Source organism: Bos javanicus, chromosome 24, assembly GCF_032452875.1.
Source record: "Bos javanicus breed banteng chromosome 24, ARS-OSU_banteng_1.0, whole genome shotgun sequence".
NCBI lineage: Eukaryota > Metazoa > Chordata > Mammalia > Artiodactyla > Bovidae > Bos > Bos javanicus.
In genome coordinates, this window is record NC_083891.1 from 60636790 (window position 1) to 60652078 (window position 15289).

General features: G+C 39.0%; 1 protein-coding gene across 5 annotated transcripts in view; it reads left to right on the plus strand.

The window, feature by feature from the left end:
• The window catches only part of RELCH (RAB11 binding and LisH domain, coiled-coil and HEAT repeat containing), a 114136-nt gene extending 99176 nt beyond the window's left edge, over positions 1-14960 (plus strand). For all 5 annotated transcript variants that reach the window (XM_061400358.1, XM_061400360.1, XM_061400359.1 and 2 more), the window contains 3 exons: positions 832-920; positions 4326-4396; positions 13254-14960. In XM_061400358.1, the coding sequence (XP_061256342.1) occupies positions 832-920; positions 4326-4396; positions 13254-13374 (281 nt within the window). In that variant the 3' untranslated portion in view covers positions 13375-14960. The remainder of the gene's footprint in view (positions 1-831; positions 921-4325; positions 4397-13253) is intronic.
• Positions 14961-15289: the final 329 nt, after the last annotated feature.

Sequence of the window (15289 nt, forward strand, 5' to 3'; positions counted from 1 at the left end):
TGGGAAATGCATCTACTTTCCCGACTCCCTTCAATGTCATATAATCAGCTAAAACTCATATGACTAAGAAATATAGGTAGTACTAAACTCATTACAGCAAAACCTCTCTCGCCCAATTCAATCAGGACCAGTATGGGTCAGTTTAACAGAATGGTTGAAGTAAGAAATCAAGAAAATGATATATACCTAAGGTAACTTCTTTTAACTTAAAACACATAAATGTAACTTATTTTACCAATCTTTTGATGTAGTGTTAAAGAATTTCTTCTGTCGGTCTGCTGATTAGAGTTTTAAACATCAGCCGCCTTAGAATAATCACATTTGTAATATAATTGTCTATGAATTTCAACTTAACTTTGTTTAAAGAGAATCCGGAAACATTTCTGATAATGGGTACTGAATTTTTCTAGATTTTTGTATTTTTCTTTATATTTTAATATGCATATATTTTAAACAGCAATGTTTTAAGCAACTGGGCTTTCAACTTAAATGTCATGGAAACATTAATTTTCTTTTTATCCTCATTTAATCATCCAGTTAAATTTCATGATTTCATTTTCACCCTTATTATTTCGTATGTTTACATACCATGTTATTAAACTATGTGCTGTAACAATAACCAGTGCTTCTGACATGAAGAAATTTGTGGCAATAAACACAGTTGACTTTTGACAAGTAACTAACACAACAGATAAGAATGAGGCTTGAGGGAAGCCTGTTGGCTCTAAGTGATAAGCATACCGTAGGCATCATTTAAGAAATCTGCTTCTGTTGTTCTGTTGGACATACCAGTTTGGTTTTTGTAAATGTCCTTAACTACTTTCTCTCAAGTCATTTCAGAGGATTTAATGGTTAATCACTTTTTACCTGGTCTCAGATGTTTACGCATCGACATGGAACATCTTTCTCCAGAGCACGAAGTAAGCTGCTGTCATGATTAAGCCACTGTGATTATCAGCACCATGACCATGTGTTTTAATATCTCCTATGCGTGCGTGCTAAGTCGCTTCAGTCGTGTCTGACTCTTTGCAACCCCATGGACTGTAGCCCTCCAGGCTCCCCTGTCCATGGGATTCTCAGGCAAGAACACTGGAGTGGGTTGCCGTGCCCGCCTCCAAGGGATCTTCCCCACCCCGGGATCCAACCTTGTCTCCTTGTCTGCTGCATTGGCAAGCGGTTTCTTTACCGCTAGCACCACCTGGGAAGTTCATTTTCTCCTATTCAGACTTTCATTCCTCTTCATGTGAGGCCTGATTATGGTATGCTGTGCTTAATTTTTTCAAATTGAGTTCAGTGTCATTTTACAGATTTATTAACTAGTGATGAGATCTTAAGCAGCTCCTTTTGCATCTCTCTGTTCAGTTCTCTGAAGTAGGCATAACGAACTGTCTAGAATTTAGCAAGGAATGTATGTGAAATGCTTTTTATCTGCAAACTGCTGTACAGTATTATCTCAGACCATCAGCTTTCTTAGAGGCAGAGTTTCTATTTTCTGTCTCCATTTCCTCATAACACTTCTCATTCTGTTTATCTTCCTGTGACCTCAGGACAGAAGACACAGGTTTTATCATTTATTTCCTATTCTATGTCATCAATCTGTTTTTCTATCAGCTTTTCTTTAGCCTATTACCATGTTTGACTCTCCGTCCTAAACAAAACAAAACAAAACAAAAATCTTCCCGTTACCCCTTCACCACACCTCTTTTTCCTCCCAGTAGTCCATGCTCACTCTCAACTCTCACACACTCAGTACCGCGTATCCACCGTCACACTCAGCCAGCAAAGCTTCTGTCTCTGAGCTCACTGGTGATCCAAGTGCTGCACTGAACGGACACGCTGGAGTTGTAACCTTTTCCTCCTTGTCTTTGTCAGTGCTCGATGTTTTTGGACTTCTTTGAATTCGGTAGATACAAAGTGGTATCTCATGATGGTTTTCATTGCATTTCCTTGATTGTCTTCAAACTTGGAATTCTTTATGTGCTTACTAACATCAAAGCCTTTTTAGGTTTTTTTGCCCATTTTTCTCACTTTGGATGATATTTTTTCCTATTATTTCTTTGATGTTTGTTATATAATTGGAATACCAGTATTCTGTTCATTTTGTATTTTGTGAATATCTTTTCCCAATTTTTTTTCGTATTTTTGGCCTATTTGAACACTGATTTTTAATTTTAACAGATTGATTAAATCTTTCTAAGACATGATCTCCTATACTTTCTTCTTAAAATGTTTAAAATTGTATTTTTACAATAAAATTCATAATCCATCTAAAATTAGTTTTTATGTATGGTGTGAGGTAGTGCTTAAATTATGTTTTTTTCTATACAGATGACCAGCTGTCCCATTATTGTTTATGGAGCAGTTCATTATGTCTATACTGATTGGCAGTTCCACTTCTGTCATACCTGATGTTTCCTTGTATTCCTGTGTCTGTTACTCAGGAACATTCTTTTCTGCTGATCTCCTTGGTTATTATAACATTGATATGAACTGTATCATTGTAATGAACTGTCTTTATTACAGTCACTTGTTAAAAAGTCCTGAAATCTAACAGGGCAGGTTCAGCATCCTGTCATTTTTTTAGAACTTTTCATGACTCTTATCATTTTTATGTAAACTTTAGCATTAAACAAGGTTCCCAGAATGATCTCGTTCATATTCTGATGAAGTTTAATTGATTCTATAAATTAATTGGGAGAGACATCAACTTCATAATTTTGAGTCTTCTATCTAGAACATGGGGCTTCCCAGTGGTAAAAAAAAAATCCACCTGCCAGTGCAGAAGGTGCAAGAGACACAGGCTCCGTGCCTGGGTCAGGAAGATGCTCTGGAGGAGAAGGTGGCAATCCGTTCCAGTACTCTTGTCGAGAAAATCCCATGGACAGTCCATGGGGTCAAAAATAGTCAGACACGACTTAGCAACTGAGCATGCACGCAAGCATCCAGAACATACTGTATCTTACATTTATTTAGGTCTCCTTTAATGTCTTTCAATAAGGTTTTATAATTTTGTTTGAACAAAAGTGTCACCTTATATTTATAATGCTATAATGCTAACATTTTTTAGGATTATATGTTTTTTAACACTTTGTTATTGGTGTGTAGAAATGTATATAACTTTTATATGTTGAATTTATGTCTGGCTAACCTGAGAAACTTTATTATTAATTCTAATAATAAAATGTCTCTGGATTTTTTAAGTAAGTTTCAAATGCAGGAAAGTCACTATTATTATAGTAAATAATATATTATTTTCTAATACTTTTACTGTATTTTTTTCCCTTTTCCTTACTGTAGGCTCTATATTGCTATACCTTTTTACTTCTGATATTAATTTGTTTTTTGATTTCTTTTTAAAATAGTTTTGTTAAGGGTTATGAATTTTATTAACCTTTTCAAATACTGAACTTTGTTGATTTTTCTCTGGTTTTTAGTTTGACTACTATTTTCATCTTTATTTCCTTCTGCTTTCTTTAGGTTTGATTTTTTTTTTTTCCTGTTTTTCTAACTCCTTAAGGAGGAAGCTTGGATTTTTCACTTGTTAACTTTTCTTCTCTTCTGATACATAAATTTAAGGCTGTCAGTGTTCCTTTAGCCACATCCCTTTTGCTCCACTGTAGCTTTGTTATCACTTAGTTCAAATTAGATTCTCATTTCCATTATTTCTTTATTGATCCCTGGATTTTTGCTTCATGAGGTAAAGGTAGTTAATTTTATGAGCCAGTTCTCTTATATTTGTATTAACTTTTTGTGATCTGGTTGTTCTATCAGCTATGAAAGACATGTTAAAATTATGATTGGGAATTGCTTTCTTTCCCTCTTTTTAGCTTTTTCCCTATTGTGCTTTGTACATTTTATAGTTGCCCTTTCCAACCTGAGGGAATTCATTTTTACTGCTGGTTGGTTGAGTATTTTTATCATGAGGGGTGGTTGGATATTGTTAGATGTATTTTTCTGAGTCAGTTGAGATGATTACATAATTATGGTTTTTTATTCTCTCACAATATTTGATATTAATGGGTTTTTATATGCTAAAGCAATCTTTGAACCCTGTAAAAAATCCCACTTAGTTATGATGTATAATTCCTTTTGTTAATAGATGAAGGTAGATTCAACTTGCTAGTATTTTGTTCAGGATTTTTGCATCGAAGATGGAGGCTATCTGTAGAATAGAACAAACAAGAGGCAAGCCTTTAACAAAGTAACTGCCAAAAGTTTCCTCTTTTAATTAACATATTAGCTTATGGCAATATTAAATACTCAATTAAATCTTTAATTTTACTGTGCTACCTGTATTTCACTAAAGTCAATTTTTTTTTAATCAGGTTATTTTAACTTCCATGATAAAAGAATGTGAACAAAAAATAGAGAACAAGACTGTCCAAGAGCCTCAAGGGTAAAACCTTAATTCTTTTTATGGCTTTGTGTTAACCTTAACTTCTCTACATAAAATTTTTGTCAGTGGGTCAAGTGTTTTATATTGTGTTGTTTTGTGGTAATTAATTTAGAAGGCAAGAAAAGCCTTTAAATGGGCAGTTCACACATACTAATCCATAAACCATCTAGGGAATTTAAAATTCAGATCTCTGCCTCATTCTCTGTGCCCTCATCTTTCTAAGTTGGCCTAGAGATTTGTATATTTAAAAGCTTCCAGCCAAAACACCAGTTCAAAGAGACTTGCACCCCAGTGTTCATAGAAGCATTATTTACAATTGCCAAGGTATGGAAGGCAGACTAAGTGTCTATGAACAGATGAATGGGTAAAGATGTGTGTGTGTCTGTATATATACACACACATAATGGAATACTGCTACACCATAAAAAAGAGGGTATTCTACCAAGTGAAATAAGTCAGGGCAAGACAAATACTGTATGATATCATTTATGTAGAATCTAAGAAATACAACAGGATTGAATAATATAACAAAAAAGAAACAGACTCAGATACAGAAAACGAACTAGTGGTTACCAGAAGGGTTGAGGAAAGGGGGAGGGGCAATATGGGGGCAGAAGATTAAGAGGAACAAACTGTTATATGTAAAATAAATTACAAGGGTATATTGTACAATGCAGGGAATATAGCCAGTATTTTATAATAACTATAAATGGAATATAGCCTTTAAAAATTGTGCATCATTATATTGTTCACCTGTAACTTACATAAGATTGTATACCATCTATCAGTTCAGTTCAGTTCAGTCACTCAGTTGTGTCCAGCTCTCTATAACCCCATGGACTGCAGCATGCCAGGCCTCCCTGTCCATCACCAACTCTCGGAGTTTACTCAAACCCGTGTCCATCGAGTCAGCGATGCCATCCAACCATCTCATCCTCTGTCATCCCCTTCTCCTCCTGCCCTCAATCTTTCCCAGCATCAGGGTCTTTTCCAATAAGTTAGTTCTTTGCATGAGGTGGCCAAAGTATTGGAGTTTCAGCTTCAGCATCAGTCCTTCCGATGAATATTCAGGACTGATCTCTTTAGGATGGACTGGTTGGATCTCCGTGCAGTCCAAGGGACTATCAAGAGTCTTCTCCAACACCACAGTTCAAAAGCATCAATTCTTCAGTGCTCAGCTTTCTTTATTGTCCAACTCTCACATCCATACATGACTACTGGAAAAACCATAGCTTTGACTTTGTTGGCAAAGTAATGTCTCTGCTTTTTAACATGCTGTCTAGGTTGGTCATAGCTTTTCTTCCAAGGAGCAAGTGTCTTTTAATTTCATGGCTGCAGTCACCATCTGCCGTGATTTTGGAGCCCAAGAAAATAAAGTCTCTCACTGTTTCCACTGTTTCCTCATCTATTTCCCATGAAGTGATGGGACCGGATGCCATGATCTTCGTTTTCTGAATGTTGAGCTTTAAGCCAACTTTTTCACTCTCCTCCTTCACTTTCATCAAGAAGCTTTTGAGTTCCTCTTCACTTTCTGCCATAAGGGTGGTGTCATCTGCATGTCTGAGGTTATTGATATTTCTCCTGGCAATCTTGATTCCAGCTTGTTGCTTCATGCAGCCCAGCGTTTCTCTTGATGTACTCTGCATAGAAGTTAAATAAGCAGGGTGACGATATACAGCCTTGATGTACTCCTTTCCTGATTTGGAGCCAGTCTGTTGTTCCATGTCCAGTTCTAACTGTTGCTTCTCGACCTGCATACAGATTTCTCAGGAGGCAGGTCAGGTGGTCTAGTATTGCCATCTCTTGAAGAATTTTCCATAGTTTGTTGTGATCCACACAATCAAACGCTTTGGCATAGTCAATAAAGCAGAAATAGATGTTTTTCTGGAACCCTTTTGCTTTTTTGGTGATCTGACGAATGTTGGCAATTTGATCTCTGGTTCCTCTTCCTTTTCTAAATCCAGCTTGAACATCTGGAAGTTCATGGTTCACGTATCGTTGAAGCCTGACTTGGAGAATTTTGAGCATTACTTTACTAGTGTGTGAGATGAGTGTAATTGTGCAGTAGTTTGAGCATTTTTTGGCATTACCTTTCTTTGGGAATGGAATGAAAACTGACCTTTTCCAGGTCAGGTCTCCTGCATTGCAGGCAGATTCTTTACCAGCTGAGCTGCAAGGGGAGCCCAAGAATCCTGCAGTGGGCAGCCTATCCTTTCTCCAGGGAATCTTCCCTACCCAGGAATCAAACCAGGGTCTCCTGCATTGCAGGTGGATTCTTTACCAACTGAGCTATCAGGGACGCCTTTATAAGCTATATTTCAATAAAATATTAAAAAGAAAATAAATAAAAACTTCCAAAGAGATTCTGACAGGTAGTTGGATTTGGGAATCACTGGTGAAAATAGTTTCTAAAAATTTGTGACAAGAATTGTGACAGTTAATGTGATTCACTGCATAAAGGGTTGTCAGCATGTGAATGTTCTAGTCATGTGCTTCTAACCAGACTAATTAGAGCTCAAAGATTTAGTGAAATTAAAATATGAACATAGATGTGGAAGAATAAAGTTGGTCATTTCAGGATAGGAAATAATTTATAAATAGTCTGTTGTACTCTTTCTAAAGTAACCTTGAACAGTTAATCTTAAGTGGAATCTTTTAGGCATGAAAAACTCAAAGGTGTTTCCTTTATAAAAGTGACTCCCAGGAATAAGTGTTTCATCTTGTCAGGCCAGGTGCCCATACAGACACTCCTCCATACTCCCAACCCCAATACACACACGCACACACTCACAGTCTTTTCCTCCACACTCCCAACCCCAATATACACACACACACCCACAGTCTTTTCCTCCACACTCCCAACCCAAATACACACACACACATACACACAGTCTTTTGCCCCTTAGCACAGCTCAGAACTGTTGCCTTAGTCTCCTGGAATGGTGGGGGCTCTTCTATCATTTTAGCCATGGAAAGTTATAAAATAGAAATACTTTGATAGGTTTCTACTCTGAACACAAAATCCATAAAGTTATCATTAAAGCATATAATTCTGTTCATTTTTATACATTTAATATGAACATTTTTGATGCCTTATTAGTTTAAAATGTAAAAGGTTTGGGACCAAAATTGAGAAAAATTATATGTGAAATACCTTCTAAATGACATTTCATAAAGTAGCATGCAGGAAAGAAAGAAGTCTCTGTACTGTCCTGAAACACATTTGGTTATATGACCTTCCATTTAAAAAGAAAAGTTCACTTTTATAATCATAGTTTTCCTGTGTTATTCAAATCTTCTGTATTATTATTTTTTTAATTCTTATTCCACAGAATTTCAAATAGACACAAAAAATAAACATGACATAATGAATCCTCATCGGAGAAGGCAATGGCACCCACTCCAGTACTCTTGCCTGGAAAATCCCATGGATGGAGGAGCCTGGTGGGCCGCAGTCCAGGGGGTCTCTAAGAGTCGGACACGACTGAGCGACTTCACTTTCACTCTTCACTTTCATGCATTGGAGAAGGAAATGGCAACCCACTCCAGTGTTCTTGCCTGGAGAATCCCAGGGACGGGGAAGCCTGGTTGGGCTGCTGTCTATGGGGTCACACAGAGTCGGACATGACTGAAGTGACTTAGCAGCAGCAGCAGCAGCAATGAATCCTCATGTATTCACTACTCAGCTTATATATAACAGTCAGTATGAGAATTAAGGTGGATTCAGGATATATTCAAATGTGAGTTCAGTTTAACTTGGCAACAGGTTAGACTAAGAACTAGAATCTAAGGGTTCCTGGGTTGGGTGATGGCACAGTACAACCCAGTGGAGCTATTCTGAAGAGAAGTGTTTATTCATAGTTTGAAGTACAGTTAGAAAAGCACTGTAAGCAGTTACTGAGATTTAGGAACTATTAAAATATTAGTGGTGACCAGAGGGGTGGAGCTGGACGGATGATCTCACGTGGAAAGAGGGCTCAGACATAAAATTAGACCAGTGTTTAAAATGCAGCGTCTAGGAGAAGCTTGGGCTTTCCAGGTGGCTCAGTGGTAAAGAACACGCCTGCCAGTGCAGGAGACTCAGGCTCAGTCCCTGGGTCAGGACGTCTGCCTGGAAGTGGGCACGGCAATCCACTCCAGTCTTCTTGCCTGGAGAATACCATGGACAGAGGAGCCTGGCAGACTACAGTCCATAGGGTCGCAAAGAGTCAGACACGACTGAGCAACTAACACTTCACTTCAAGAGAAGCTTCGCTTAGAATTAGGAGGCAATTCAGAGTGGTGTCAAAAAATCAAACAGGAATTTAAAAGAGAAGGAGCAGTGGTCTTCCATTTGTAAGATAGAGTGATGTGGAGAGGGAGAGAAGTATTCTAGGACATAAATAATTTTAAAACTAGGCCAGAAGTAAGAGTTCTATAGATGCAGAATCAACAGGTAGTGGGAAGTGGTTGCCTATGACTTGCAATGGAAAGGTCAGATTTCCCTGAAAGCCTGCAGTAAGAAGACAGTACTTTACAGGGCAGTCCATTTCATTTTTAACCACTTGTTTTTTAAAAAATTCCTTTCATATTCTGAGTTAAAGTCTCCCTTCCTGTAACATCTACTCTGTAAAACAAGTTTTGGCAGAGGGGTCAGAGTCAGACTCTTTTGTCAAAGTAATAAAAAATGTAAACTCTTCAGAAAAACAAAACAAAAAAAATGCTATAATGCAGTGGTTCTTTACTAGAAAGCTTTGTAACATACCTACCTGGGTCCTCGACCCTGGAAGGAGAAACTCAGAATCACCGGGGTCAGGTCTAGGAGCCACATCCAGAAGCTCCCCAGATGATCGTGGTGTGCCTCACAGGTCTCTGTAGACGCACACAGCTGTGCAGATGCGTAGCACATGTTTCGTTCTTCATGGGAAGGTGTCGTAAGCCCCTAACTCCCCTCCAAGCTGAACGCTGGTCATTCCGTTCACTTCTGTGTGCTGGCTTCTAGACTCCGTTAGCATACTGGTGTGCTCCTCTTAGAATCATTGACTTGATGGTATCTCAGATATTATCTGACCCATGTCTCCTGTTTTTCTAGATGCAGACTAAAATAATACTTATCTTCTGACTTAACACTGTTTCCTACAGAAAGAAAACAGTACCATCAACCTACAGTGTTAAGGAAAGGCATCATGGAATTTAAAACTTGGTTAGACATCAAAGAAGAGATATTTAAGTTGAGATAGTTCGAACAGTTAGACTAGGCAAACATGACTCAAGGGAGTCGAGGAGTTAATCAGTGAAGGTTGGTTTAAAACACACACCCACACAAGAATTAGATTGCTGTTTCTTGAATCCCATGCATATTTTATCTTGGAGGTAGTAAGTGGCCACTGAAGATTTTGAGAAAGGGGTGTGATATAAAGAAGTGATTATTTAAGTGGTGAGTGACTAATACAAGAAGACCAGATCCAAGATTATTGGAATAATCCAGTTGTGAAGTCTTGGCATTAGAAATAAAAGTAAACGATAGAGATGCTGTAAAGTCACAAGACTTGACGATAGTTTGAGAGCCATCATACTCACTGCTAGGAAGAGAGGAAATGTTAGAAGCGCTGGCAAGGAAAGACATAAAAACAGGGTTGTTGCTGAGGCACTAAACCGTGTCTGACTCTTTGCAGCCCCGTGGACTGCAGCACACTGGGCTTGCCCATCCTTCACCGTCTCCCTGAGTTTGCTCAGACTCATGTCCACTGAGTCGGTGATGCCATCCAACCATCTCATCCTCTGTCCCCCCACTTCTCCTGCCCTCAGTCTTTACCAGCATCAGGGTGTTTTCCAGTGAATTGGTTCTTCGCGTCAGGTGGCCAAAGTATTGGAGCTCCAGGGAGTTATTTCTAAAGTTAGGGTCTGAAAAAAATGCTTGGGACGTTGCTTGATCCAGTGTACAACAGTTGATGACTCTGGCCCTCGGCGAAGTGTTGCGTTTCAGTAACTATTTTGTAGTCATCCTATGGAAATTTATTTGAAACATAGAGAATGAGTATATTTTGTAATTGAAGAACTACTGAGCCTGCTGGAGGATTACTTGTGGGAAGAGGGAAACCAGCAAGAGAGGCATGCTCAGAGACACAGGGACACAGCAGGCGGAGGCACTGGTGGAAGAGCAAAAGGAAGAAGAGATTTTCAAGGCAGTGTCACGGCCGGGTACTGAACTGAGTGACTCACAGTGCCTCCTGTAAAGACCACACGGAACCAGAAGGGCTCATAGCAGTGCGTCCTCCGTGTGTAGATGTAACAGACGTCTGTTGAGGTCCTGTACCTGGCTCACCGCTCACTTGTCTCTGACAGGGTCAGACATATTCTCTTACTTAGACCTCAAGACATTTTGCAGAGGAGGAAACTGAATCAGAGTGATTTAAAGTATCTTGGCCAGAGTCACAAAGCCAGCAAGCTGGACTCCTGAATCTACTTATTACAGCACAATTGTTGAATCACTGAAAAATGTCCCTGATCAATACTTTGTTCAATAGTATGATGTATCAGCAGTCTTTAGTAGTCATTTGGATTGTGCTTACTCTCCACACAGAAGGTTGGCCAAAGAGAAACAAGATTTGGCGTTGTTGACTGACACTAGTGCAGTTGGTGATCGACCTCAAAGACCTCAGTGTGGCTTTGTTTATGCATTTGTGAAAATAGGAATAATATCTATCTTCCAGGATTGCTGTAAGCAGTAGATGAAGTAATGCTAAGAAGAAGAAGAAGAACTAACACTTACACCTGCTATTAATGCCTGGCACTGCTAATGAGCCCTGTATACTCATCCAGGAACCCAGTGTCAGTCGCTCAGTTCAGTTCAGTCGCTCAGTTGTGTCTGACTCTTTGCGACCCCATGAACCGCAGCACGCCAGGCCTCCCTGTCCATCACCAACTCCCGGAGTTCACCCAGACTCAAGTCCATCGAGTCAGTGATACCATCCAGCCATCTCATCCTCTGTCGTCCCCTTCTCCTCCTGCCCCCAATCCCTCCCAGCATCAGAGTCTTTTCCAATAAGTCAACTCTTCGCATGAGGTGGCCAAAGTACTGGAGTTTCAACTTTAGCATCATTCCTTCCAAAGAAATTCCAGGGCTGATCTCCTTCAGAATGGACTGGTTGGACCTCCTGGCAGTCCAAGGGACTCTCAAGAGTCTTCTCCAACACCACAGTTCAAAAGCATCAATTCTTCGGTGCTCAGCCTTCTTCACAGTCCAACTCTCATATCCATACATGACCACAGGAAAAACCATAGCCTTGACTAGACGAACCTTTGTTGGCAAAGTAATATCTCTGCTTTTGAATATGCTATCTAGGTTGGTCATAACTTTCCTTCCAAGGAGTTAGCGTCTTTTAATTTCATGGCTGCAGTCACCATCTGCAGTGATTTTGGAGCCCCCAAAAATAAAGTCTGACACTGTATCCACTGTTTCCCCATCTATTTCCCATGAAGTGATGGGACCGGATGCCATGATCTTCGTTTTCTGAATGTTGAGCTTGAAGCCAACTTTTTCACTCTCCTCTTTCACTGTCATGAAGAGGCTTTTGAGTTCCTCTTCACTTTCTGCCATAAGGGTGGTGTCATCTGCATATCTGAGGTTATTGATATTTCTCCCAGCAATCGAGTTCAGCTTGTGTTTCTTCCAGTCCAGCATTTCTCATGATGTACTCTGCATAGAAGTTAAATAAGCAGGGTGACAATATACAGCCTTGACGTACTCCTTTTCCTATTTGGAACCAGTCTGTTGTTCCATGCCCAGTTCTAACTGTTGCTTCCTGACCTGCATACAGATTTCTCAAGAGGTAGATCAGGTGGTCTGGTATTCCCATCTCTTTCAGAATTTTCCACAGTTTATTGTGATCCACACAGTCAAAGGCTTTGGCATAGTCAATAAAGCAGAAATAGATGTTTTTCTGGAACTCTCTTGCTTTTTCCATGATTCAGCGGATGTTGGCAATTTGATCTCTGGTTCCTCTGCCTTTTGTAAAACCAGCTTGAACATCAGGAAGTTCATGGTTCACATATTGCTGAAGCCTGGCTTGGAGAATTTTGAGCATTACTTTACTAGCGTGTGAGATGAGTGCAATTGTGCAGTAGTTTGAGCATTTTTTGGCATTGCCTTTCTTTGGGATTGGAATGAAAACTGACCTTTTCCAGTCCTGTGGCCACTGCTGTTTTCCAAATTTGCTGGCATATTGAGTGCAGCACTTTCACAGCATCATCTTTCAGGATTTGAAATAGCTCAACTGTAATTTCATCACCTCCACTAGCTTTGCTCGTAGTGATGCTTCATGTCCAATTCTTTGCAATCCCATGAACTGTAGCCCACCAGGCTCTTCTGTCCATGGAAGTTTCCAGGCAGGAATACTGCAGTGGGTTGCCCCTCCCTTCTACAGGGGATCTCCCTGACCCAGGGCTGGAACCCGGGTCTCCTGCATTGCAGGCAGATTGCTTACCAGCTGAGCCACCAGGGAAGCCTTTTTAATCCTTGAATAGCCCTATGAGGTAGGTACTAGAATTATGTTCATTTAATAGATGAGGAAACAGAGATTAAATAACTTGCCCAAAGTCACACAGCTCGTGAATGACAGAACTGAGCTTCAGTCACATTCCAGACTTGCTCCTAATCACTACACCACACTGCTTCCTTTCAAGAAATGATTAACACAAAAGCTACTAACCTCCGATGGTACCAAAAAGCTCTACTCCCTAAGTGTTAGTTTCCCTTTTGTGATACCAGTTCAGAATGTATTTCTTAATGTTCTGTTACTAAAGACTTGAAAAAAAAACATAAGATAATTTTCATTTTCTAATTGCTTTACACGAATTTTCAAAATCTTTTTCCTAGCTCAATGTCAATTGCTGCAAGCTTAGTGAGTGAAGATGCGAAGACCAAGTTCTTGAACAAAATGGGCCAGTTGACAACATCCGGCGCCATGCTGGCCACCGTGTTTCAGAGGAAGAAGTAAGCGCGGGAGGAGGCCCCGGCGAGCGCTGAGGTGGGCCTCAGGCAGACTGGCTCCTGGTACTGGAAGTGCTTGCCTTTTTATTTCTGGTTTCCGTTCTTGCATCCTAATGTCATCTTAACCTCCAAAGACGCTGGCACTGCTTCTGATCATTGCTGTATGTCTGTCAGTGTTGGAGTTCCAACTGTGGTGGTAAACCTGAGTTGACAGTCTGTACCAAGTCCCCTCTATGTTCTTGTCTTTCAGAATATTTTTTTTATATATAATATATATATATAGTGAAGTTTTTTTTTAATTTTTGGATGGGATATTAGCAAATACTTGTATGATACACTAAGCTATTACAGTGGTACTTAAAATAATGTAAATTTGAAGTCATTGTTATAAAGTAATAAAAATGGAGATGACTTAAGTATTTAAATCACGAAAGGATGACGCAGACTTTATTGCTTCTTAACTGACTAGAAAGAGCCACCAGCATCACTCTGTGCCTTTGGACTCAGTTTGTGCGTCTGTAGGACTTGTGTGCGCTCCATTCACACGGTATTTACAATACTGTAGTGAATCTGAATTACACATCCTACAGTCAGTAGATAATAGTGTAACCTTCAACATTTCAGTGCTCTCATGAGTATTCTTTAAGTGCTATGTAAATCTCCCCATTACTTATATGGATATAACGGACTTACCTGAGGAAGGAGAGCACGCATCGCATGGGGAGTGGTAACCAAGGTGAATTTTACAAACTGGTGTGTAGTAGATTTAAATACTCAAACTAAATTTAAGTAAGAAAAGCTAATAATTGTGACTTTTTTTTCCCAAGTGGGAGAAAAGAAGAAAGTATGGTTTGGATCTAAAAGTTAATACTTATTTACATAAAACATTCTATTTAAGGTGATAAATTTTCTGATGAATCTTAATTTCAGAGAGTATCTTTTCATCCTATGCGTTACAGAGAGGTACAGAAAAGTTCGGGACATTTGGGGGCTGCTTCTTTCCCTATAGACAAAAAATGACATTGGCTTCCTTACTGTTGGTCTCAGTCGTCACCTTGTCCCCTAAAGTCAGTGCCTGTTCTTGTGTTTGATATATATCACATAGAGTCTTAAGTCAGTGTACAGTTCCCCTGGAATTTGACAATTGTCTGTCAAGTAATGCAACTTTCAGTAGAAAAGAGTGATCCTGGACATAGGAGGGAGGCGGTTGGTTTAATGGTTTAATGTGAGGCCTTTCTGAAAAATGCGTATTTCGGTAAAGAGAATTCTCTTTTGAGCACAGCTGATACACATGGGTGATTGTCATGTTTGTTGTATAAACTGGTTTTAATACACTTGGAGTATAGTTGGATTACATTCACTTCCTGGGCAAAGCTAGCTTACTACACATTCAAGCATATAAAAAATAAGTTTCCATAGGCAGAGCCATTTAAAAAGTTTATTCTGAAATTATTTCTTTAACCTACAGTGAAATAATTGTTAGCTAGTATTTATGGAAACTGTTGGATTCTAGGCATTCCTGAGAAATTGAAAGTGGCTTCCTTTCATGTCAAAAATGTTGATCTATTATAAATAAAATGTTTTTGCATACTTCTTTTGGTTTTGATTTTGGCTATGTGTATTTATTTTCATTTTGAAACACTATATCCTCCAGCCAAGCAAAATGAAATGAGAAGCTGTATATTCACTTCAATATATTTTAATTTAGGAATATAATCTCCATAAGTTACCTCTTTTAGTTTACTTTTATTTAAAAAGCATTGTGTTGTATAAAATGAAAACATTTCTGAGATGATTTAAAGAAAAAAATGTTTAAATTCTCATTTGCTTTGAACTATAGTAACATTAGTATGTTTGTTACCTGATGAATAAATATAATGTATTTTTAATGTGATAAGTTTTATTAATTTGTGAATCCATTT